Source organism: Sebastes fasciatus, chromosome 19, assembly GCF_043250625.1.
Source record: "Sebastes fasciatus isolate fSebFas1 chromosome 19, fSebFas1.pri, whole genome shotgun sequence".
Taxonomy (NCBI): domain Eukaryota; kingdom Metazoa; phylum Chordata; class Actinopteri; order Perciformes; family Sebastidae; genus Sebastes; species Sebastes fasciatus.
In genome coordinates this window covers 17,806,663-17,833,534 of record NC_133813.1, presented here as the reverse complement: position 1 = coordinate 17,833,534, position 26,872 = coordinate 17,806,663, and the positions used below count along the sequence as shown (strand labels likewise).

The following is a 26,872-nucleotide window of genomic DNA, read 5'->3' as shown; positions in this document are numbered from 1 at the left end:
AAATAAGACACAATTCAGACACTTTATAATAACCATCATTACATTTTATTTTCAATAAATTGATTAAATTGATCGTTATTTTAACAGTTTATTGTTGGACACAACATTTTACGATATAAAGTATTTATTAATGATTACCAAATGATTTGTAAACCTTTAATAAATTGTTTGTAAAACATCTATAAACTTTACATATACATTTTTTAACACATTGTTAATGGTTATTAATTCATTTATAAACTGCCTATAAACATTATATGGATGGCTATTATAAAGTTGCAACTTATGATTATAATACCTTGTTAAATGGTTAATAAATACTTTATAAAGCATCTATAAACATTATTTAGATAGATAGTTAGTACTTTGTCAATGGTTAATAATTGGTTTCTGGTCCATGTTTTACAAAAAAATTCTTAAAGGTCTTCAAATCATTTGGTAATCATTAACAAATACTTACTATAGTACATAAAATGTTGTAATGTGTGTGTGCAACAATAAACTGTTAATAAATAGCTTACTAATGTAATTGTCATCGTCTCTTAACAGCTGTGAATCAACATATAATTTATAAAATAAATATTTCAGATTACACAAACTAATGATAAAATAAAAAACAATGCTAATACTTAGTAAACATTATTAATTTTAAGTTAATTGTTCGTTAATATTAAGATAACTATTAACTAGAGTTTAATTAACTATCAATTTACTATTTGTTAATGATGGTTATTATAAAGTGTTACCCACATTTCTTAATTGCACATACTCCTCTCCTAAAAAATAAAAATAGGCTCCTTGGGAGGTTTCAGGCTCACTATGCTGCCCTACTCCCCAGAGATGGGGCGTTTGATGGCACTGACTGAACCAGCTGGCGACTCTATGATGCAACCAGGACCTGTGTTCATTTCTGTCCTTTTGCTTTTTGCCCCGCAAAGCTGTGAACCATATGTTACAGCCGCTCAATCTGCTCCAATTAGACCTCACAGCAGGCAGCAGCGACGGCAGGACAGGATGGCACGATGCTGTAATAGTTTACAGAATCATCTGCATAGATTGAAGTTTGGTTAATGGGAGCAGGGCAGTGAAGGAGGGTAGAGGTGTGTCATTATGGCCCCGATCTATTTCTCTCATCAAAATTATCATTCTGGACAAAATGATCATTTAACCACAGAAATAAAACAAAGAAAACGGTGGGATGGAATTGTCGAATGGGTGACAGGCTTCACTGTGAGCAAGAGTGAAAAAGATGCTGGCTGTGAATCATCCTACCTTGTTAGATATCCCCGCTTTCAAGGTTACTTCTTTCACTCACCGTGATGAAGGGCGAAATATACATCAAATAAAACCACATCAGACTTTTTCGTTAGTAAATCAGGCGTCCGCCTCCTCCTCTGCGGCTGCACTCTGTAAAGGCACTTAAGCCCTCTGTTTCTTATGGCCAATCGATGGCAATAAAAACAACCCTGCCACTGTATACTGCTGCCTTTCATTTTGTTACATTATTTTAGAATTGAATTAAGGTTTATGTGAGTTAAGATATAGAAAGTATACTAAGACAACATTAGTTGCTATAAAAACAACATATCGATCCCCTCCTTGAAAGTTTTGCCCTTGTGATCTTTGTCCGTCTACTCAAACACCTTTAGCAATTTGGCACTTACCTCTAGACCAATGTCATTGCTAATTATACAATTTCAAATCTTCTCTTTCTGTCTAATGCACTAGAAAGTATAATCGCTGCCCAATCATATTTCAGCTTGACATTTAGGCCATTTCACAGCACTGACAATGCACTTTTAGTAATAAATGACCTACTGCATGAAGCACCTTTGAGTTGTAATTCTACTAAACTTTAATGCAGCCGATTCTATTACAGTATACGTCTACTATGGCTTTTCTGTTTCTGAAGGCCTTTACACACCGGGGGCATGATGAATAAATGACACAAAAATGAAGACCATTCATACCGGCAGATATGCAAACACTTTTTCAATAAAAGGTTTAAATAGATTAGCGCAGACAGAGGCCACGCTGGCAGTCTGTCTGATGTCAATTATTGTATAGCTTAAACTACTGTAAGCTGATTTAGCTTCCTTTTAGCAAAATGCTGTGAATTTGCCTCTAGTAAACAGTTACGCAGTGTAAATATCTAGGGCTTTTATTGTGAAAGGTAAGAACCAAAGGAGTGGATCTGGTATGCGCTGCTCTTGTCAAGGTTGAAAGAAGTATTAAAGTTTGCTTGGTTTGGACTACGGAGCCTCTGTGTTGTTGAGGCTGAACGTGATTGGTTGAACAGTTGCCTATTTACACATCCGGCAAACACAGAGAAATGCTTTTGAAGTATTGTTTCTCGTCACACGATGAATGTGAGTCCAATATTCCCTCTCCTTTTTGCTAAATTCTCCACCATGATAGTTGCTAACTTTGTGCATTGTGCTGTTTGGTGCCGGGCAGGTGTAGCAACAGTGATTTTTTTTTATAGCTTTTTTGCTTAGAGCTTTTTCGAGTTGCAGGGCAGAAGACTGCAGCTAGTAAACATGGACGTAAACGATAGGATTTAAAATGTTCGCAGAAATCGGCTTTGCAAATGTTTTACGAGGAAGGACATGCATTTGTTGTAAACACAGCTTTTATTTGTTCATGAGAAAAAACACCACAGGGCACCTTTAATATTAAAATATTGATTATAGCAGCTTTAAAGAGATGATTTAACAAGTAGGCTTGGGCGGTCTCTGTTTTTTCCATACCTTGCTGACATTACATCGGGGTACGGTATATTACGGTATATTACGGTATATGACGGCCCACCTTAAAAGCCTGAGCCGGAGTTGTCGCTAACTTTGGGGCTAACTCCCTTTACTTTATTCCACTGGAATTGTAGCATTTATTCACCAACTAATATCCAAAATTATACACACACTGCACTGCTACATTCACAGTTATAACGTTACTGATAGAGTCATACTCCCTCACCCTCTATCTCTCTCTCTCTCTCTCACTCTCTCTCGACTGCACACTCGCTAACGTTACAGGCCGCCAGGCTTGCATTACACTGGCTGGCGGAACCATATCTTTTCTCGTCACCCCAAAAACACACATGAACTTTCTAGTAAACAAACACAACTCTCCCCCCCCCTCCCATCTCTGCTGAAATAATGATCTCCTTCATGTTGCCGGTCTCGACTCCGCAGTAAATTGGGCGCGGCCTGTCAGACACTACGTTAATGGCTCCGCTATTACCGACGATGCCGACACATCAGTGGGCTGAACAGAGATTATATGCAGGTGGTGGTGGCAGACTGGCAGTTGAATAAAATCAAACTGCTTTTGTAGTTTGAAGAATACTAAACCCCCAAAAACACTCAGTCGCCATCTTCCTGAGCTCAGCTGCCTGTTACATAGAAACCGACCTCTGGTGGCGCGTACAAAACATCCCATAGATACAGCATCGTAGAAAGCACAGCGTCCGCATTCATGACGGCATTGAAAATCACACCGTCTGGATTTCTCGTAATACAATTGTAATTTCATAATGAGACCGTTTTGGTAAATTCTGGTTACTTTTATAATACTAGACCATGAAGAACAGTTGATACTAAATACTAAACGATTCTAAAAAAAAGAAAATATTATTTTGTCTTCATTTTATGTGTTGTTTTTAGCTTTTCTCTCAATGAGGCCATACTGTACCTTAAAGGCATGTTTCCAGAGTCTGTTGGTCGGGAAAAGCAGCAGGTTGCATCCTTTTTTTTCTTCCTCAGCGTTGATGGTTTTGAGCCAGATGCGCCTGCATCTTGATTGTTGCTCATTGTTGCACACTGAAAATGTATTAATTAAATTTGGCCGATTGAAATGACAATCCCACATCTCCTGCTTTTTGTATAGCAGCCATTCAGTCTGTTCACTAGCTTAAAGGATCATTTTCCCCGAGCTGCCAACTTGCCTAATGTAACGCACTAAATCTTCACAAAAGGAGTCGATGCACTCCTCCATTCCTCTCAATTAAGTTTTGACATGACATAATAGGTCTTTGTATCCACTTAGCCTTGGGGCAGTCCAAGAGAAAGAGAGAGGATGTGTCTCCAAATACATACAAATTAGCTGGAAAGAGCAAGTTACATTTAATAAGAGAGTCTGACCAGTACGTGGGCATGAGGGATATTATCGGCCAATTATCTGCTGATATCCCAGCGGATAATTGCAGTACAGGGATGCCAAAGATATGACTGAGGTCATTTGGAAACAGGGCCGCCATTACATAGTTTGTCCACCAGAGAGCACTGAGAAGTTTATTTTGTCACTCAGTACATATTTTGGTCAACATTTCCAAATTTAAAGTAATAATCTTGAAGATATTAATTTAAATAAATGTCTGTTATTATCTCTAACTTATCGCCATCGGTGCCGTCAAAGACAACGAAAGGGAGATCTTTGAGATTGAAACTTTAAAGGTACAGTGTGGAGGATTTGGTGGCATCTAGTGGTGTGGTTGCAACCAACTGAGTACCCCTCCGCTCACTCCTCCCTTTACGAGACTACAACTCGTAACGTGAGCCCCAGAGTGCAAAACCGGGATGACGACATTCGCCTCACTCAGAGGCCATCCTTACCGTAATAACGGTAAGGATGCCGGTACCACGATTTTGCACTCTGCGGCTCACGTTTCCGCAGTTTCACAAGCGTGTCAGAGAACTAAGGTGGCCTTGAGGTAACGTAAAAAGGCCTCGCAAGAGCCAGTGTTTGGTTTGTCCGTTCTGGGCTACTGTACAAACATGGCAAAGCAACGTGGCGGACTCCGTGAAGAGGCAAGAGATAGATATGAAGGGCTCATTCTAAGCTAACGAAAACACAGCAATTCTTAGTTTCAGGTAATTATAAACTTAAACATAGTTATAAATATTATATTCCATTTCTGCTGACAGATCCCCCGAAATGTTACACACTGTTGCTTTAAGGTAACATAACTCTGTAACATATGAACGAGAGTTCAACTTTACTTTCACTTCTTGGAGCCTAGACGGAGTTCAATAAACTTTGATAAATATTTCAAATTGCAGAGGTCTAATTTTTATTTTTCTGGTATATTTCCAAGGATTCAAGTCCATTCCTCCTCTGGAATATTGCTATCATGGTCAGCTTCCCATTCAAGTTTTAGCGAGTAAAGGTTAGGGTCTGAGCTGTACTGGAGCATGGAATACAATCAAGCCTCCTCTTTACTTTCCAATAAGCTAGTATATATGGGAAATGGCATCCTCAAAAAAAATATAGGAAGGAAATATGTAGGTCAAGTGTGGCTGCAGATATAACCAGAATTGATTTTTACGGAGCTCGGAAATAATTTCAACCTCACAAAAACGATTGACCGCTACAGCAGTTCTTCTGCTTGAACAATTCTTCCATTAAAATTGAGACGCCTTAATGTTTATCCTCGGCCATTTGCACTATGTTAAACTCTTAAGATCAATGTTTGTCTCAGGTTCAATGAATTCTAAAATGTTGACCGTCAGCTGAAGCTGCCGTGCCTCTTATCGTGTCACTGCGAAATGGGGAATGCATAAGACTTGACATTGCCACGACTGCTTGCATGCAACTTAACTCATATTTACTTTGTTTCATCTTAACCCCCTAACACTCCGCCTTCTTTTTTAGAGGGGTAGGGGCGGGGAACAGGGGATCAATTCAATTCAAACTTTATTTCAGACACAGGAGGGTCAATAGCAATAAAAGAAAAGAAAAAGAAACAAAAAACATACAAGATAAGACCACAGCAGTTCATCATTCAATTCATATGTAGGCTATCTCGCCTGTGTTTTCTGAGCCTGGATGAGTACCGAGTGCAGCTCTTGCTCGGGGTGGTTAAAGCTTCTATGATGCCGTTCTCTGACTCATCCAAATGACAAATAAAATTATACATCACATGTCTTAAAAGTGCCTTACATGTAGGAATACCAGAGGACATAAACAGTTGACTGGCACTATGCCATCTGGGAACCCAAAGCAACAACCTCATTGCATCATTGTAAGCCACTATGAGCCTTCGCATATTATTGTTCTTGTAGCTAAACCAAAGATGAGCTGTGTACAAAGGCGTGCAGAAAGCTCTAAATAATGTACATTTTGCATTTACAGAACACATACTGAACTTACGAAGCAACATATTTGCCTGAGCATATAGTTTACAGCACTGTCGATAGATATCTCTGTCATCATTCCAATCATCAGTGAGAAAATGGCCAAGGTATTTTATTTTCTTGCATGTTGTGAGAGGAATATCGCACAAATGAAACACAGGAAGAACTAATTTCTTATCTTCTCTACTTCTGACTATGATCACATTACTCTTTTTGGCATTACATTTAATGTCTTAGTCTTTGCCGATTGTGAGCACACCTTCAGTAATTGCTGCAGCCCAGCACTATATGGACTGAGAATTAGCAGGTCATCAGCATACATTAGGTGATTGATAACAGAGTTTCCAACAAGACACCCTGTGTTACACCAATTCAATTGTTTCGATCAGGTCATCCATATACACATTGAACAAAATAGGAGACAAAATACCACCTTGGCAAACACCATTATTGACATGAAACGGGGCAGATACAGCATTGCTCCATTTAACCTGCATTGTTTGATGTGAATACCAGAAAACTAGTATTCTAAGTATATACTTTGGAACACCTCTGGCAAGTAGTTTCAGGAATATTTTTTTGTGATTAACCCTGTCAAAAGGCCTTAGATGCATCAATAAAGCACATAAATACAGTGGAGTTTTGGCTTCCATATTCAGTAACCATTTCCTTTAGAGCATAGATACACATATCAATGCCATGTCTCCTTTTAAAGCCAAACGGATTATCAGTGGTGAGAACAAACATGTCCAACCTTGCTAGCAGGATTCTTTCCAACACTTTAGAGAGAACACTAGCCAGGGCAATAGGTCTATAATTGTCTATGCTATTTCATTTACCAGCCTTGCCCTTAATAACAGGTACTGACAATACTGAGGTGATAGAATCTGGAAGGACACCATGGACCATGAGCCCAGTAAAGCACATTGCAAGCAGACAACAAAGCTTTGGACTGGCATTTTTTAGGTGTTCTGCAGTGATATGATCCATACCACAAGCCTTGTTATCGTCTAGCATCATAATGGCATCATAGATATCATCTGCCGGGATGTTCAGGGGTAGATAAAAAGTCAACAGTAAATGTCACATAGAAGTGGTGTACATCACCTGAAAGGTGGGAACCTGAAGATTAATTTGAGGTGCAGCTTAGCATTGTGTCAAGTTGTTCTAGTTATTAAAATGAAATAGAAATGAATTCATTAATTAATTCATTCATTAAAATAGATTATGAAATTGTATCAGGGTTTAGAACATAACAATATAAGTATGTGATGGCCATTCCCATGCTCTAATATGTCTCATAAATGTTTGGGTTGATATCATTTGGTATCAAAAACATTTGACATTTGGAGATTTTTTAAAGAAACAGTCTATCTAGGAAAGCCATCCATCCGCTGAATGCTCTAGGTCTCTAGTTTGTGGTTGTAAAGTTTCATGAGGCTGTGATTATCCTAGAGGAATGAGAAATGGTGTCACTACAATGAAACAGATACTATGGGGACTAACATCATCACAAATGAATACAAGTGGACTCATTGGATCCACAAGCTTTACAGTGATACCCAATTTTTGCAATTCCAAGACTGTTTAGGGACCCCAGTATGCAGAAATATTCAAATACACAATTGTAGGATAGGCAAATATAAAACAATTGTACTGCATGCAAGAAACTACGTGGTTTTTGCCCCTAACTGTATGTGATTATCATAAAGTGGGCATGTCTGTAAAAAGGAGACTCGTGGGTACCCATAGAACCCATTTTCATTCACATATCTTGAGATCAGAGGTCAAGGGACCCCATTTAAAATCAATCCTCGCCAAAATTTATCGTGACTTAATGGCATTATTTAGCGTTCTTCCCGACAATCTAGCATGACTTTGGTTGGCACCAATGGATTCCTTAGGCTTTTCTAGTTTCACATGATATCAGCGCCTACTTTGAAAACTGAGCATTGCTACAGCCTCTGAAAGACAGAATAGCGGCCGAGCCCTCTGGAGGGCCGTCTGAGTTTTAAGGGGTTAAATGATGAAATTTCCACAGCTGTGATTTAAACTGCAAGGGCTGCACAAATGAAGCGAATGTGGTTTCATCTCATCACTTTTAACACACTTTTTTCCTGCTTTAAAAGTTGTAAAAACAATTATATACCTTAAATGTTCAGATAGAAATATTGATTCCCGGGTGGCACGAAGGTAATGCGAGGTCACAACACTACAAGGATTCACATCAAATGAAAAGGATCGCCCTCGGCTAGTTGTGCTGCTGCTTCTTTCCATCTACCGTATGGTGCACCGTCCTTATTAAACTTTTAGCTAAATGCTGCAGGCTGTTTTTGTAGCACTCTGGATACATCATGCTATATCCAAAGGTAGAGGTTCCCTCTAAATAGATTGTGTTTACTGTGTCTCAAAGTAATGAGATTTTTTTAATACAATATCTTATGAAACAGTTCTGTAGTTAGATTACTGATCATCTCCTCCGTCTGTTTACTCTGAACCCCTTTCTTTCCTGCTCTGTCTTTCTGCCACGGATGTCTAACCCAAGTCTCTCCGCTCTGACTTTGTCCGCAGGCTTTAGGATTTTTATCTGTCAACCTCAGATGGACTGTAAATACGATGACATGGTACCTACTTTGTTCTAAATCCCCGTTCGCTCCCCCTCGATCCGTCCCTTTATCCACCTTCCCTCTCTCGCGCCGTGTGCTCTTGTAGATTAGAGTTGGCATTTGGCTTTGGAGTATCCCAGGTGTTGTAAGCACAAGTGCACGTCTCCAATTGTCCTTTGTTTTCTTTTGACAGAGCACGTCACTGAGATGTTCCCAAGCCGAGGCCAACACGAGGTTAACTGAATGCGGAGACTTCAGCCTAGCCACCAAGGAGCTCTAAGCTAGCTTTGGCTCGACACGCTAGCACTCACATTTTTGCAAATCGAACTCTCTAAACCCCAGGTTTTGTCTTGCTTAGCAGAGCCAGACAAGGAGTTTTCGGAGGCTTTGCCTTTTTTCCTTTTCAGCTGAACATCGAGGGAAATGTGCTTTAATAGCCTGCAACCTCTTTAGGTGTCTTTCCGCACTCAGGTTTTGATTGGCAGCCCAGGGGCTCAGGCAGTATTACCATAGTTATCTCACTACACCACATGCCTAACAGCACTCACAGCCACCGGAGCTGTCTGTTACGGCTCTTAACTTTGCAACCTATGGAGTTCACTCATAAAAGGGATAAACATGCAAACAGGGGTTGTGTTTGGTTCTACAAAAGTCACAAACTTTAAGCGGGCAAGGGGATCTCTGTAAAACCTAAAGCTGAGATTAGCGGTTAAACTAAAAATAGATAATGGTTTAAAAAAGGTGCTACTTCTATCTCATGTTTTGTGAAATCCTTTATTATCATGTCTCATTATATCTCCTTTACCAATATGGGCATCTCTTGCTTCTGTTTTTTTTTTTCCCTCTCACTGCCCCAAAAGGGTGTCGATACATTTTTGAAATGTTAAGAAAGAAAGAAAGAAAGAAAGAAAGAAAGAAAGAAAGAAAGAAATAGAATTTTGAGTGTGCTATTCTCTTTCCAGTGAAACCGAAGTCAGAGCGTCTTTAGCTTCTGTAGGGTGAGTGTTCCCAGTAAAATGGAATACTTGAGCGGTGTACAGTCACAAGAGGGATTTAAATCAAATCCTTTGCATTCGATTGGACCGCTCAAAAGTGGGCGGGCTTAGAATGCAGCGTCTCCACCAGTGGGCAAATCCGGGGTCTGAAAAGTGAAGACAATGCGGAAGTGCCTTAAATTGATAACCTCAGTAAACATTGTAAACATGAGTTTATGGTCTCAATTGCTAGTTTCAAGTCTTCTTCATTACAGCATGATGTTCATTTAGTAAATTATGGTGCCATTTAGAGTTGTCCGGTCCGGTCTGTTTTCATCTTACAAATTTAACTCTTTCACAGTGTGTTTTCAGTTCATGAAAATTAATTATAACCTTTTTGGTTGCCTAAAAATGTTTTATTCAGTTTGGTCGTACTTAGCTCCACTCTCTCATATCACTTGTGGTTGCAAAAAAACAAGATGGCAACAGCCAAAATGCTGAACTCAAACTAATGGGTGAGTCCACTTCTTATATTTAGTCTATCTCCACACACATCTCCCTTGTCACTTAAATTTTCATGATATTATGATGGATGTCATGATATTATTGGTTGAAATTTGGTTGGTACTAGCTTACGTAAGAACACATCCTATTTTGTTTAAAAGGAAGAAAAGATGATTAGACTTTGATATAAAAATACGTAGAAATTGATATTTTTGTATTTTATTTTTTGCATATAATGTTAAATAGGTGACCGTGGAGGTGATCTAAAAGGGTTAAAAAGGCTTTTTTCCATTTCCTTTCGACTTTAAGTACTACTATGCTGAACAGCAACGATTGTAGGGAAGAGAAATATGCTGTGTGCAGCATTCTGCAGCTGCTTCTTTGATTGAATTGACTGCTCAACTAAATAACTCCACTTGAAAAGATGAGGGGGCAAATTTAAAATTGGAGGATGTGTGTCTTCCTGTTTTATTCCAGCTCCAAGTTCAAATATGCATTGTTACAAATGCAAGTACATGGCAAAAACAGTTATTTAACGAACAAATTGACTAATGCCACATACCATAGCGTTTACATTTACATATAGATGAACCCAAAAACACATAGAAAAAACAACACAAGCAATGATAAACTAAAGATACCGTGAGCCCCAAATGAAAGGCACCCAATCGCCTTAAAGAGCGGGTATAAGGAGTCCCACATATCAACATATGAGATGTAATAGAACATATTAGCCTGATGATGATGTCAGTGTCTCTCTTTCTCCCTCTGTCTCCTTCAGACTCTCATGGGATGGATCTGTTTGCGGTTGCAGTCCATGAGTTCGGTCACGCCATCGGTCTGGTCCACACCTCAGCCATAGAGTCCATCATGAGGCCGTACTACCAGGGTCCCGTAGGAGACCCTCTGAAATACGACCTGCCCTACGAAGACAAGGTCCGCGTCTGGCAGCTCTACGGTACGAGGGGAACATCTATCCACTGCTCAGACAGAGAGAAAAAGAGCAATTGCTCTGTGGAGCCAGGTTATTGATTAATGAAAACAGGGATTGAGTTAATTGGACCTCTTTATGGCATATGACCTTATCACACCATTGATTGATATAGAGAGTAGCAGTGTGCGGGGGAGAGACTAATGACCATGAAGACGAGAATGAAGTGCAGGAAAGAATTGTGAAGGCCACTAAGAGAAAACTAGAGTAAGCATTTCATACTGTATATTTCATGTTATGTCGCGGTGCAATGAAGTAAATACATAATAATGCAGAATAGAACCAACAAATCAAACATCAGCAGAATGTCTATTGGTTAGTTTTTTGATTAATTGTTCACAGAGTCCACTGTCAATGAATTGCCATGTCTTTTGAGTGTTCATTTGATCTTTCATCACATATCCTCTATAGGTGTCAGAGACTCGGTGTCCCACACAAACCGACCAAGCAACCCCTCGCAGACGGCTGAACCTCCCGTCCTGCTGGACCTTCCTGAAAACAGAACCACTCTCCTGTAAGTAGAAGACCTGGTGTCCTCCACCTGGCCCCTCTTTTCCCATAGTTTTGTGTCTAAGTGACTAATAAGGACAACAATTTCTGAAATTGCTCCAGTATTGAAGGAGAGCGCTGTAGACGGCAGCCGCTCACAGGCTGCAATGTTATCCTATTGAGGCAAGCTGGCACCCTCATTCACGTCCTCTAAAAGTGCTTGTTTTATCACTGACAGGCTCTGATTGTTATTATAAGGGTCTGATATTATGGAAAGAGTCTCGCTCAAGGGGAAGTCTCGTTCTGAAATGTCGCAAGGTGATGTGTTCTGACGGAAGGGTATTTGATGCCCTAGGAATGAGAACGGGCTGGTATTTATTTGAGCCAGAGTACACGGATATTCAGATTTCACAACGAGAAATCTCCTTGACCGGGACTTGGACACAATAACAGACAGACCGGATCGAGAGAAAGGTAAGAAACATTTTTTTATTTCTCACTAGGGTCCTTTCCATAATGTTGTCAGACACTTATAATTATAATAATAATAATCTAACGTTTATCAGATATGAATCAAGATTTTGTTACTGTAATGCCTATTTCTCTCCTCTGAATGTTTTCAGAAACATATTTTACTGTTTAGCTGTAAAATGAGAAAGTTTGCTCCGGCTTGTGGGCGGTGCTTGGTTTTGTTTTGGTTTTGGTTCTGTTTTCAACATGGTGGCCGGGTCACACACTTTCTCATTTTACAGCTAAACAGTACACTTTTTTTCACAGATTAGCTGTCTCATGCACTACTGTCAGGATATAATGACAGTTTAAAAAAAAAAAAAAAAAAAACTTTTATCATATTTGCTCCAAGTTACCATCTGCAGCTTTAAAGATAACTCACTGTGGACCAAAGGCTTGGACAGACCCTGAATGTGCAGCAGTGCAGCGTGTCAGTCAGACTACACAGCACATGAACCATACGTGACTTCTGAGCGATGACATGGATTCAGTTCAAGGGTCTCTTGTCTGCTATTTCAAATGATTCCTCACATCAGGAGCCATGCTGTTGTGCTTCAATATCTCTCTTCCACAACAGGAAATGTCTTATTAGTATTATTTTTTTTTATATTGCTGGGAATGTGGCTTATGTTTGTATGAATAATGTACATCAAATAGCAGGGGGGAAAAAAAGAATATTCATCCCTATCCAGCACAGTACATTTTTTATTTATGCACTGAACAACAACACCTTTGTATTTTTGTTGCCAAAGTACTATACAGTAGATTTTGACATGTTAATTATTACGAGCATAAACGGAGGCTGCTTGTTTTGCAAGTGAGTTAACTGTCCTCTGATGGTCTCTTGAATTAATAGGGTCAAGAGAGGGCAGCTTGGATAGAAAGGGATCAAACCGCATTTCAAACTACACTGACAACAACACCCAATGCTCGCCGACCTCCGTGAATACACTCACTCAACTAAACAGGCATATAAAACCCTCTTTCCCTCACTGGTACCGGCCCCTCCACTGCCCTCATTACTCATTTTTCACCACCTCCGCCTGGTCGTGATGCGTGGAAAAGCTGGATTACGCTCGACAAGGGTCACGAACGCCGACTACTAGGCAGCGGCGTCGCGTTAATAGAGCTCTGAATGGAGATCTTTGTTGATAATGCAAAGGGCTGTCGGCCTCCCACTCACAGTGGCAGCCCTGTGGTGTGCTAATGGCTCCGTCATTGGCAGGCCGGCCACGTCAGTGCTTTAAATCACTTATTAGCCCAGAGGATAAATGCACTGGGGGACCTCAGCCTGTCAGCGTGATAGCATTTCACCTTAGTTTTTCACCTTGTTTAGCCTGTTTAATTAAAGGAAGCACATGCACATGCATGCGCACATTCACACTCTCTCAATAGGTGGGTGCAATTATCACAAAGTTGTTTACTTTTTGTGCAAATGGATTGAAGTGGTTTTAGTTGCGAGCTGCATAATTTACAATAAGTGAGGTTGATTTATGTAAAGATTAGTATGTACATAGCCTCAAACACTCAATGTTCGGAATATGAATGTCATGTAGTATCTTCCAAATAAAACTTTTCTCTCCTCCAACTTTTTTCCTCTCTCAGGCTGGCACGAGATGCCCCAGACAGATGCACCAGTCACTTTGATGCCGTGGCCCAAATACGAGGGGAGGCTTTCTTTTTCAAAGGTATCCAAGCCTAAAAGGAAAAAAAGAGAACAAGAGAGACTGACGGACAGACAGATAAATAAATAGAGAGCGACGGTGAGGGAGAGAGAAAAAGAGGGTGGATGGAGAGGAGATAAAGTAAAAGGGTAAAGGGACTGGGCGGAGTGGCGGCGCCAGCGATCGATAGAAAGCTAAGTCATGTGTGGCTCCCAGGGCCCGTATCACAGGCTCACACACGTCACATATATTCGGCAGGCCAAACAAAGTGGTCCTCTAGGGCCCACGGCTGTTTTTTGCTGTATACTTGTTATCTGCGGAGCTTGAAATGGATTTGTTGGGGCTTACTGTGCGTGGTAAGAGAGCTTTCATTAGCCAAAACATGTTAGTCATATAAAACATAACAGTTCATGATGTGTATTGGCTAAGGTTCCACTTCTTGCTAATTAGTTACACCTCTCATCCTAAGCACAACTGCCATATTTCTCAATACTCTTTTTCACAGGTAGATAAAAGTAGCCAAACAAACAAAATTATTCTTTTTAGAGAGAAATTTAAACTCATTTTAATGGTAATTCTTGGAGCTTTAGTTAGTTTATTAGCCCTGTCGATGTGAAAGAGGGGTAGGAATCTGTAATAAGATTACTGCAGACTAGAGCTGTGTATTGGCAAGAATCTGGCAATACGATACGTATCATGATACAGGGGTAACGATTCAATATATTGCTTTATTATTTAATATATTATATGATATTATGCCCAAAACTGCTTGAAATTAGCATAAAATGTGTCTGTAATGTAAAGGGGAGACTCGTGGGTACCCATAGAACCAATTTTCATTGACATATCTTGAGATCAGAGGTCAAGGGACCCCTTTGAAAATGGCCATGCCAGTTTTTCCTCGTCAAAATTTAGCGTAACTTTGGAGCGTTATTTAGCCTCAACCTCTGAAAGACAGAATAGTGGATAGCGTTGGACTTTTAAGAGGTTAATTAAAAATCGATACAGTGTTTTGGAGAATTGATACGGTATCACAAAACATAATATGGGTTCTATACTCATGTGTATCGTTAATTTCTTACACCCTTACTGCACACAGCTTTTTTTGTAATAGACTCCTACGGGGTATTGTGAAGAAGTTCCAAGCTCTAACCTGTTCCTGTTTGTCGTAGGGAAGTACTTCTGGCGACTAACAAGAGAGAAGCACCTTGTGTCGCTGCGTCCGGCTGCGATCCATCGCTTCTGGAGGGGCCTCCCACCCAATCTGGACAGCGTGGATGCTGTGTATGAGAGGCCTGGGGACCACAAAATAGTCTTTTTCAAAGGTAAATATCTCCGATCTGATTTCAACTTTCTTTTGTATCTGTCTGTGTGGATTTAGTAATTGGGTGGATACATTCCAAACCATAATGCTGGTATTCTCCCCTTTAATTGTGACCTCTGTGTCCACCCTCTTCAGGTCTAAAGTACTGGGTATTCAAAGACAACAACGTGGAGGAGGGCTACCCTCGTCCAATCAGTGACTTCGGCCTACCCTTGGAAGGATTGGATGCGGCCTTTGTTTGGCTACACAACGACAAAACCTACTTCTTCAAGGACAGCCACTACTGGCGCTACGATGACCACCTGAGGCGCATGGACCAGGGCTACCCTAAAGACAGCACGCTTTGGAAGGGGCTGCCGCCACAACTGGACGACGCCATGAGGTGGTCTGATGGTGAGTGGCCATAAAAATCAACACTTCAGTTTTTCTTTACTGGTCATTTATACTTCAGCTAAAGCACTTGATTCAGTAAATGAATGCCGTTTTTTTTAAATAAACCACATTTTAAACACAAACAGAAACCACTCAAAATGGGAACACAGGTTTATAAAGTCTTATGTGGCTCTAAAGGGAACTGTGAAAAGTTAGGGAAAAAATGTCGTCACTCAGGTAATCTTGACTTGGAGTTGGAGACAACCGATTTATATGAAATATACGCCTAATAAAAGAGTTATTGGCAGAAGTGTGGAATGTGGCAGCGTGTTGAATTTGGCAGAAGTGGACGTTGTTGAGGCCTGCAGCAGTAGCTGGCAACTCCGCTTCTAAAGGCTGCAGATAATTAGCTTGGCATATCTGAGCATATATATACAGTATATTCATACCCATATGAATGCCTGTAGCAAGGTATTGGTTAGAAACGAATGATCAACGAGTGACCACTAGGCACAAACTGCACACAAAAACTTGTTTACTGTAGATATATGCTGTAGGCTCTTGGCAAATATGATGCGTACGTACACAATAACAAATAACCAGTGACCCATAAAAAGGTTATGGCTGTGGTTATGGAGAATGTACAGCTGTACTGTTGCCTTTAGGGACCAACTTTCCAGACAACAAACTTTTTAGATTACAGACACCGAGTCGGTCTACCAGAGAGAGAGGTTGTAAAACTGGCATCTCGGCTTGCCAACAACAGCCTTGACCTATACACCGCAAACACAGCGGAGAGCAGTGTCGGTGTGTTATGAATCCACAAGCCGGCCTCCCCCCTTATTAATCCATGCTTGCCACTTGCGAGCTCAGCGGAGTCGGTCACATTCACGGGGAGCATGCCGTTTGCTGAAGTGTGATTACAAGATTGCTAATCTAAGCAAGAAGTCCGTTCCTCCGTGCATTAACCTCGGGTGCAATCAATGCCTCGCAGTCAATCCTGATCCGGTTCTACAGATCCATCGTCTGATGCGAATCGGCCTTTTCCTGCAAAGTTGGTCATTTGAGCAGTTGAGCAGTCAGTCAGCTTAAAGTAGTCCTCCCTTAAAGTGCTGAATGGCACCAGAGCAAGAAAAAAGCCAATGAAAGAAACTGCCGGTTTTACCCCTTATTGGGCAGCCTTGAATTTTACAAACTGCCCTCTGGCGTACAGCTTCAGAGCATCGGTCCTCACTCTATCCGCCTCAGCATCAGTTACCTCCCTGCAGCCATCAACCTCCTATCAACCATGCAAATATGCAAATGGTGACGGATTTGAGCAATTCACACTAGTAACATCTGTATTTTAGTTTGTTTATTAGTTTAGTTGTACTTTTCTTCTTGGCAGGTTGAGTATGCAATATGTGTTTGCTCCTATTTTGCCGCACTTCTTATGTCAGTGTTGAATTGTGTAACCATACCGCGACTGAGCGAATTAATCATTTAATTGTGCACTCAATGAAGCATGAATTACCCATGCAGAAATGTATTTGCCAGATCTAAAAGCTGTACGAATCAATATTTCATATCAACAATGGATCAAATGTCAACTTGTAACATGAAAAGTGTCACTCTGTTTGTTAGTGACTAACACAGAGAATATATCATCAGATTCTGCAGTTCCCCATCCACTCTGCTGTATGTAGCATTTTAGCATATTTTAGCACGCTGTTTTGGTTTCACAACTTTACTGTTTGATTCACACTCACAGCTCTCACCAAGCTCATTTTCGGACACAGCAGGCAACTGTTTTTCAGTGTAAAAAGCTCTACACAAATTCACTACACTACCTGCCTAGCACCAGATGACAGACAGACACAGTTAGCTGGTGAACATAGTGGAGCATTTAGCTGCTACAGATGTAGATGTTTCTTTCAGGAGTTTGTGGAGAGTTGCTGGATGTGTAAATACATGTTGTGAGCCATACAATACTCCCAAAACCAATCACATTACAAATGTGCATTCACAGCCACCGATTTAATCATGCAACTCAATAATGTGATCCTTTGTGTATTGCACACAAAAATGAAAATGATCATTAGAGTACAGGCACTAACATATGACAGTATACTCAAACCACTGTTTTCCTCCTCACTATGCTGAACCACAGCTTTGGTATTTCTCGACAAAGGTGTGTCTGCTCCTTTGCAGCTCCGCTGGGAATGACAGGTGTTTTATCAGGCTCCCAAAGTTGTCTCTGCTTATCTCCCCCTTTCAGCCTGAGCTGTTTGTTAAACTTAAATGTGCGAGAACTGTCCTCACTCAGACTGCAGCCGGCAGTATCTGAGCTGATTGTGGCTCTCGGTGACCACAGCAAAGACTTCTTTCTTTCTGAGAGTGTCTCCGTGAACTGCCGCAAATTGCCTCATGGCTTTTTATGACATAATGGTCAACCACTGACCCAGCAAGTAACTGTACCTTGAAAAACCCCGTCACCGGTGACCTTTCACACATAAATCAGCCAATTATGATTTTAGATCAATCAGTGTAGCTCCATAAAGTTCACTTTAAGTGTTCCAAAGCACTTGCGTACGCAGCATAAAGACTAGTAATGTTATTTGGGTTTTGTGATCCACTATTCGACCTATTGGAGGCAATACATGTGCAGTAATGTTACTGATTTAGATGGATGTTGTATCTGTGTCACACAAACAGAGTGGCTCAGCAGGATATTAAAGAGGACCTATTATGCTAATTTTCAGGTGCATACTTGTATTTTGGGTTTCTACTAGAACATGTTTACATACTTTAATGTTAAAAAAAACGCTTTATTTTTCTCATAGCGGCTGTGCTGCAGCACCTCATTTCACCCTCTGTCTGAAACGCTCTGTTTGAGCTCCTGCCCCCCACCCCTCCCGTAAAGCCCGGTCTGCTCTGATTGGCGAGCTGGCCCACTCTGTTGTGATTGGTCAACCGAACCAAACTCTACGGACTCTGCTCCGGCTCCGCTCTAACTAGCTTTGTTTGAGGGCGTGCCAAACTAGCCGCTAGGTATTATGCAAATGTATTATTTGGTGACATCACCACATTACAGAAGAAAAGGCGGGACTTCAAGCAAGGCGTTTCAGGCAGTTCAGGAGCAGTGGACTGTGGGCTGTGCAGACCTTTTACATTCACAAAAAAAAAACACTTTAAAGGAGAGGGAAAAAGCATAAAAGCATAATAAGTCCTCTTTAATATCAGGTCTCAGAGCTATGAAACCTGCCTTTTGTGGAATGTTTCTGATTAACAAGCTGAGGTGGTTGGAAGGAAGTAGTTCAATCTAGTACAAGTAACATCCATAAAATATTCCTGAATGTCAATATAATGATAATAGGAACAATCAGAGTAGCATAATTAGTACTGAACATTGCCTCGTAAAAAAATATGTTTACCTCCCATTTATGTCTTTTGTAATTTCCTTCCATGTACAAATAATGTCCAACTCGTCAATATGAATTGGACCGATCATTAAAGAAAGCCCAAGGTGATATTCACACGCAACAATTTAAATTAACAACTGATACACCAATTAAATGCATTAGCTCAAATGCATATTTATATTATTCAATTAGTGTGTGTGTGTCGATGCGTGTGTGTGTTCCTCCGTTCATATCTCTCTCCTTCACCTCCCTTTTAAACCTCCTCCTAACCTTCTCTTTACTCCTCTTCGTTCTCTGTCTGTGGTTTTATAGGAGGAGGTGTGGTAATGTGGTCATTATCGGAGCATGTCGCGCCTGAATCTGCCATGTCAGTAATCTTTACAGACTATGTGCATCTGTGCCTGTAAAACATCTTGGTCTTTTACCTCCTATAAAATGTCTATAGTGGCTTCTATAAAACCCAGGCATATAAGCCTACGCCTGACAGTGAAAATCTGCGTGTGTGTGAGCTCACAGCTGGCCCTGTGTAATTATGTGTGGCGTTAGCATGACACGGCCCATTATGAAGAGTGATTATTAGTGCGTGTTGACAAATTAATTGCAATATTAATAATTAAAAAAATAAAAATAAATGTGCCACTTAGAACTACACTGTATAAACAGAACTTTTTTTTTTTCTTTTTAAATGTATTTTGACAGTGTGTATGACATGTACGTCTGCAGCCTATACACATGAAACACTAATTAATTAAACTCACTGAGATTTACACTTCTTGGCTAAATATAGGTAGGAACTGAGAGCCTGTTTCATAACTTGATTTAATCACTGTGCAGCATACATGTAGGAGGATAAAAGTATAATAGACTTAATGAGTCACAAAATATAAAGTTAATCAATGAGGCAGCTGTTATACTGTCAATCAAAGGCTTTAATTATATCAACCATAATGGACATATCCACACAAAAGACATATTCTTTCATTGCTTTGAGAATACAAAAATACAAAAAATCATTCAGCTTCATCATATGGGTGTAAATTACATGTTCTGTATAAAACCAGTTTAACCCTGTCAGTCCCAGTAGGATGCCAGCGTTAGGTCCACTGTTTAAGTTAGACTTGCACATGAACCAACTGGTGTTATATGACACATTGTAGCCTTAAAGGGGAACTCACAGGCGCAGTTTGCGTTGGTTCACGTCATGTAAACAAACCACGTACCTATCAGCTGCGCGGTCGAGATCAGACTAGAGACGTAACCACTTAAAAGATGGGGGTGAGTAGTACTTGCTACCTTCCAACGTTTGTAAAATTTTAACCAGAAAGCACACTTTTAATATTGAGGTATTTACTGGAAATGAATTACAATATAGCCAACAGCAAGTAAACTTTCAGGCGATCTCCTGGCAATCTCCCTCCAGCTATAGCTGTCATCGTATTTAGGTTGTTGTAGTGAAATGAGGAGGTATCGTACAGATAACTCCTCGTTTCAACTTCATAAATCAGCCGTTCCTCGTCCTTGTTGACAACGGACAGGTAGGACATTCCAATAGAAAACAATACAATCAAACGGATTTTATCGCTGACGTCACATCCAGTTAGGACTCGGTGTTCCTCACTGTGTTGTACACATCACATTCCCTCTAGATTTTGTTTTGTGAACCCCCAACCTTAAAGTTCAAACTGCACCTATGGATGAACTATGCCCATTTTCAAAATTCATACATGTTATTCCTATGGTCTAAGACAGTCCAGAAAATATTAGTAAACATGAACAACTCTCTCCCAAATCCCAAAATTAGCGTGTTAAAACTCAAACTGTTCTGTGTGGTGTGGAACTGCTCCATAGACAATGAATGGGGAGAGATGTTCTAGATCAGGGGTTCTCAACCTTTTGCAACTGAAGGCACACTTGTGATTGTCAAAACATTTCCGAGGCACACCTTCCGTGTTGACAGAGAGGGATATTGGTTCTATATTGGTATTGGTATTCTATATTCCACACTGGTTGAGAACCCCTGTTCTAGATGACACTGAGAGCACCCAGGGGGACGTTCTGAGTATATTGGAACATTTCCTGTTTCACAACTGAAACAATACAATAGAATAAAGCTCATGTGGGTATAAAAATGAAAACAAACGGTCTGTGGGTCCACAAAATCAGCCTCCCATTCATTGTCTATGGAGCAGCTCCAGACTTTATACCCTATGACATCACAAGTTTGAGACTTACTTCTCTGGTTTATGGCTTTTTAGAGAGAGAGAGAGAGTAGCTCATGTTCACAAATATTGATTGAACTTTTATAGGACATGGAAATAACATATTGGAATTCTTAATTTAGGTGGTGCTCCACCTGTAAGAGCAAAATGAGCCCTATCGTGCTTGGTTGTAACCACTCTTTGCATGGTGTTATGGCATTCCAAGCAACATGTGGTTGTTTCCCATTCTCCCTAATAAGGGAAGAGGATGTAAAGTTCACTAGTTACTGAGGTTATTAGACTGGTTATAGTAATAAGAGACTTTGAGAGGTACATATATAGAAAAATGTGCCTGAGACTTAAAAAGAGATATGTTGTGATATAAATCTAAGTTTAAGGGGTACTGTAATAACTCCATTTTATAACTGAACAGTCTCAGAGATAATATCGTAAATTATGGTAATTCTGTCTAAGAAAATTACACTTTAAAATTATTATATCTGCTTGGTTCAGGCATTTTCCTTTGACTAGACCAAGGGCCTTAGATCTGGAGTCGGTCCCCCGGTGCTGGAGAAAGGTCGCCGGCTGTTCCTGAGCAATTACAATAGGTCAGATGCTGAGGACATATTGCCTTCCCACAGGGATTAATAATGTTTGCTTTAACTGGCATTGTTTTGGCAGCCTTTATCGAGCAATCCCCCCCATTAAGGAATGCCTCCACCAGTTGGCCATACAGATTAGGCTTTGATAAAGCACTTGTAGAGGTTCAAAACTGGCACACAAACAACTAATTAGCAGCAGGTACTCCATCCTTATTTCAGGCTATACTCTCAATGGGAGCAAGCAACGTCACCTCTTCCCCCCCCCCCCACCCCCCCACTCCCCCGCAGCAACTCCCAGCTGAAGTTAGGTGTTTATAGAGGTCTGTGTTGTGTCTGAGCTTTTGGGGTACAGGCCAAAAGCAAAAGAGGGGACAACCCTGACAAAATCCCCAATTATATGGAAAGACACATAAAAAATGCATGTATGTATATTTATATATATATATATACAAGCAAATTCACATATACACACACCTTTGGGCCAGGGAACTGGAGCCACATCAAAGCCGTTATCTGCCTTTAGGCCGCTACCACACGCCTAGGATAAAGAGAGAACAGTGAGATAGAGGGGGGAGGAGGAGAGAAAAATTAAGACGTGATGACGACTCATGGTGAACGGTGAGTGATAAGAGTGGTACGGAAAGGCCACGATTGAGGTTTAAGGGGTGGATAAGAAAATGCTGAAAGTAGGAGAGAAATGTTAAAGCCCTCTGATTGGTCAGCTTGCCCACTCTGTTGTGATTGGTCAACCGAACCAAACTCTTCAGACTCCGCTCCAGCTGCGTTCTAACTAGCTTTGTTTCAGGACGTGCCAAACTAGCCGCTAGGCAGGTATTATGTAAATGTGTTACTTGATGACATCACCACGTTACAGAAGAAAAGGCAGTACTTCAAGCAAGGTGTTTCAGGCAGTTCAGGAGCAGTGTTTCTGTGGGGGAGAGTAACTCCCTTTGGCCTAGAATTTATTTATTTTTTTTTTTTTTTAACTTTGCAGACCGTTTACATGCATAAAAAAAACTATATAGCACAAAAGGTCCTCTTTAATACTTAATTTGAATCCTTGTGTGCGAAGTTGTTCACTTCTAGTGAAGTTTTATTCTATCCTGTGTTCTGTTCTGGTATTTCACTCTATTTCAAACTAATACCAACCCTCTCTCCCTCTCTCTCTCTCTTTGAAGGCTCGTCCTATTTCTTCAAGGGGAAGGACTACTGGCGAGTGCCGAGCAGCGACATGGAGGCGGAGGCAGGATACCCCCGCCTCATCGCTAAAGACTGGCTGCTGTGCACCGAGATGCAGTCGGACTCTCCGGACACGGAGTCCAAAAGCACGGAGACGAGAGTCAACGTGCACCATCAACCGGACCACGCAGAGAACGGATACGAGGTGTGCTCCTGCACCTCGGACACCGCCTCGCCTTTAGGCGCCCGCTCCTCCCTGTCACCCCTTTGGCTGCTGCCACCTCTCTGGACGCTCTCGCTTGCCCTACGCTCTGAACTGCTATGATGCCAAAGCACGGGACAAAGTTCTCAAGTCGGGTGCAAGAAAGAGACGCTTTGGTGGAGGGCCAGTGGACACTTAATACAAACTGGAACATTTTGTTCATACAAATATCAATTGGTATGTTTTTGCTATTATTTTCGCTGTTATTTATTTCACATGCCATTTGATGGTCATCTAAAGCGCCTTGCAGTATGGGTAGTACATACAGTTGTCATATAATCATACTAGGGTATATCTAGTGGGCATCAATCCACTTGACAATGACAATGCTAGTACCGTGCTTAACACATTGAGTTTCACAGAACCATAAGTTCTATCTCTTAGTTTCTTCTCGAATGGTTAAAGTATCTCATCTTTGCAACGAAGCTAATCGAGTGTTCCGAAATATGTTCACGTGAAATACGGCAGTACTCCAACAGCACCCATAATAATTACTTTTTTCATGTAGAATAAGTTTACAACAATAATGACAAGATGACAAGATTTCCAGCAGCTGAATGGTATCCTGAGATGTTAATTGGTAGACAGGTGAATTGATTTAAAGGTATATTTGTATCTTATAAGGAATAGTTTGACAATTTGGGGAATTAAATTGGCTTATTCTCTGTCTGGCCAAGAGAAATATTAACCTACAGTGGCAAACCAGTTTCCCTGTTTCCAGTCTTTATGCTAAGCTAAGCTAACTAGGCCCTGGCTGTAGCCTTGTATTTACCTCACATATATGAGAATGATATCCAGATATTCAGATACAGATATTAGATGGTCTTCTCATCTAACTCTCAGCCAGAAAGCAGAAAAAAAACGGGCGTTTCCCAAGATATCGAACTATTGCTTTAAAGGTAAAATGTGTAGGATTTAGCGACATGTAGTGGTGTGGTTGCAAATTGCAACCAACTGAGTACCCCTCCGCTCGCTCTTTCCTTTCCAAGACTGAGGTAACGTGAGCCGCCGAGTGAAAAAGCATGGTAACGCCGTTTCCCTCGCTTAGAGGCCATCCTTACCATGATAACACTACTTTATGAGGCAACGGAAGTCAGACAGCAGTTGGCGGTACCGCGGTTTTGCACTCTGCGGCTCACGTTAGCACAGTTTCAAAGGCGTATCGGAGAACTACGGTGGCCTTCAGGTAATGTAAAAACGCAAAAAGCTCTCTCTAAAGCCAGTGTTTGGTTTGTCCGTTCTGTGTAGAAACATGACGGAGCAACATGGCGGACAACGTGAAGAGGACCCGCTCCCCATGTAGATATGAAGGGCTCATTCTAAGCTAACAAAAACACAACGATTCTTAGTTTTTCAGGTGATTATACACTAAGGGAAACATCCCCCGGAATGTTACACACTCTTCCTTTAAATAGTGCCTGGCAAGTTCGAGCTTCCTGCCAGGCTGCTCGCTGACAGGTGACTGACACGCCGGCATGTATCTAGGCAGACAGGTGAAAAGTACCCTGGAATGTAGTGGAGATAGATAGTTAGGTTTACAGATGAATGGCCCCCATGGGATGCTGACAGGAAGACAAATAAATGGCATGCTGGGATGTAGACAGGTAGATGAATGGCACCCAGGGCTGTAAACAGGTAGACAGGTGAACACCATGAAGAAAAGGGCACCCTGTGCTGCGGGAAGTAGGTAAATGAAGACTTCCTGTAAGGCAGAAAGTTAAAATCTAGTTCCTCGGTGTTGCTTAACGCCATTATCCTAGCTTATCCTGTACTCCCACGCACCTTTGAGGATCTGCTGCTCATTTAATCTCCCAACCCTGGTACAGAAAGCATTCCCTGCCATTATCAGAGGCATTATTGTATTTTTGGTAATAAATAATGACAGATTGTGATTCCATAATTGCTTTGATCAGATTATACTTCACAGAGCCTTTTTTTCCCTCACCGCTGGACGCCATCCGGTGACGTCGTCATCACATCAGGATTTATTCTCGCCGATATATTTACCTACAAATTTAAATATATAGACACAGATATATTTGAGTTGAGATGTTCCACGGTTACTTCAAAAACCAAGCAGACGGTGTATATTTCAAGGTGTGTTTTCTAATGTAAAATATTTTTGTAGAAAAATAAAAGTATATGAATGGCTAAGCGTTGTCACATTGAATTTGTAAGGAGTATTTTTGCGGGCTGCGTGGGAGTGAGTGTGTAATTATTTAACGTCATTGAAAAGTAGCCCGGCCTTGAAGGCAGATGAAGGTATAACATGACAGCTTGCAGACGCCGACTGGGAGCTCTGCTCTCCGTCTCTCTGATGTTTTCCTCTTGTAACGGTCATTGCTGTTCATCGGGAATGCAAACCGCATCATGTCAATCACACACTCGCTCACTCTAAGTGGCTTTATGAGCAGATGGGATTATACTGTATATACCCGCACTTTTTTACAGTACATCAGAGAAGTAATGCCACCTGATTTGAAAAAAAAGATATTCAGTAGCTCAGATACTGCTTAGTTGGAGATCAAAGTGAGCTGTAGGGGGTAAACAACTGTGCTCGGGAACATTGCGTACCACAAGAACCCCATGTCAGTCACAGACTTTTAAAATGAAAGAAATTATATTAACCAAGAGGCTACAAATGACCTCTATACCAGAGTGCACACAAACCAAACTTCAGTCTGTTTTGAGGTAAAATAAGTTTAAAAAAAGCGTCAACCCTTATTTCTGCTGTAACGACCCTCTGGCTTGATTGTTCATTATTCTGTTTACAATTATGTTTTCCATTCTGCATCCCGAGATTACATGCACACAAACACATTGTGTGTTTTCGTTGTAATAGGTTGCACTGCCGTTGTGCTTTTCAATATACTTCTCTAGAATTCTCGTAATTTATTATCATGTTAGTTTAAAACGAATCCATTGTTATTCTCCCCGCGTCTCCCTTTTGTCACGCCTTGCAGGCCGAGGGTGTGACACCACTAAGAGCAGCGATTTCTCTTCCCTCGTCTTGACACACTCGAGTGGGGTTAATTAACTGGTGTGGCTCGGCGGCCACCGGGAGATCACCTGCTCTCCGGGGGCGAATGCAGCGCGACGGGTCACTTTTCAGCAGTTTGTCCAACTGATCCTTATTTGAGCTGCTAACCCAATTGTGTGAATTATTTGCAGGTATTTATATACAAATTGTATTTTTTTAATAGAACTATTCAATTTAAAGTTACTGCTTTTTCAAGAACCTCTTTTTATTTTTATCAGCAGTTCCACATTTCACTGAATTTAATTAATACATCACAGCCTGACTTGGTCTTTAATGGCACTGCTGTCTAACAACTGTGTGAAACATTTCCAGCCGGGCAGGTTTGCATCATTAAAATTAAGACTTCTCTGTCTCCTGAGGCCCTGAACTGTGACTGTTTTGTGGTTTGGGGGCCTACAGCAAAATCCCAACTGATTAAAGTAGAGATGCACACACAAAATATACAAATACTATTATATATTAGGCTTTTTTACTTTTATCCTATAAGAAATTGATGAAAAATGAGCCGTAATCATCACGTTATGCAATGAACATCTGGGTGGAACTTTCGATGAAACCACTGCCACAGCTCTGATGATGAGGTTTGTGTTTTAGCAGAACAATATACTAACGACGAACAGGC

General features: G+C 40.9%; 1 protein-coding gene across 1 annotated transcript in view; it reads left to right on the top strand.

Annotated features, from left to right (window-relative positions):
- Positions 1-25,364, top strand: part of LOC141757369 (matrix metalloproteinase-17-like) — a 98,820-nt gene extending 73,456 nt beyond the window's left edge. The window contains exons 5-10 of the mRNA XM_074617805.1: positions 11,000-11,176; positions 11,621-11,723; positions 13,814-13,896; positions 15,045-15,197; positions 15,332-15,589; positions 22,948-25,364. Of these exons, the coding sequence (XP_074473906.1) occupies positions 11,000-11,176; positions 11,621-11,723; positions 13,814-13,896; positions 15,045-15,197; positions 15,332-15,589; positions 22,948-23,273 (1,100 nt within the window). The 3' untranslated portion in view covers positions 23,274-25,364. The remainder of the gene's footprint in view (positions 1-10,999; positions 11,177-11,620; positions 11,724-13,813; positions 13,897-15,044; positions 15,198-15,331; positions 15,590-22,947) is intronic.
- Positions 25,365-26,872: the final 1,508 nt, after the last annotated feature.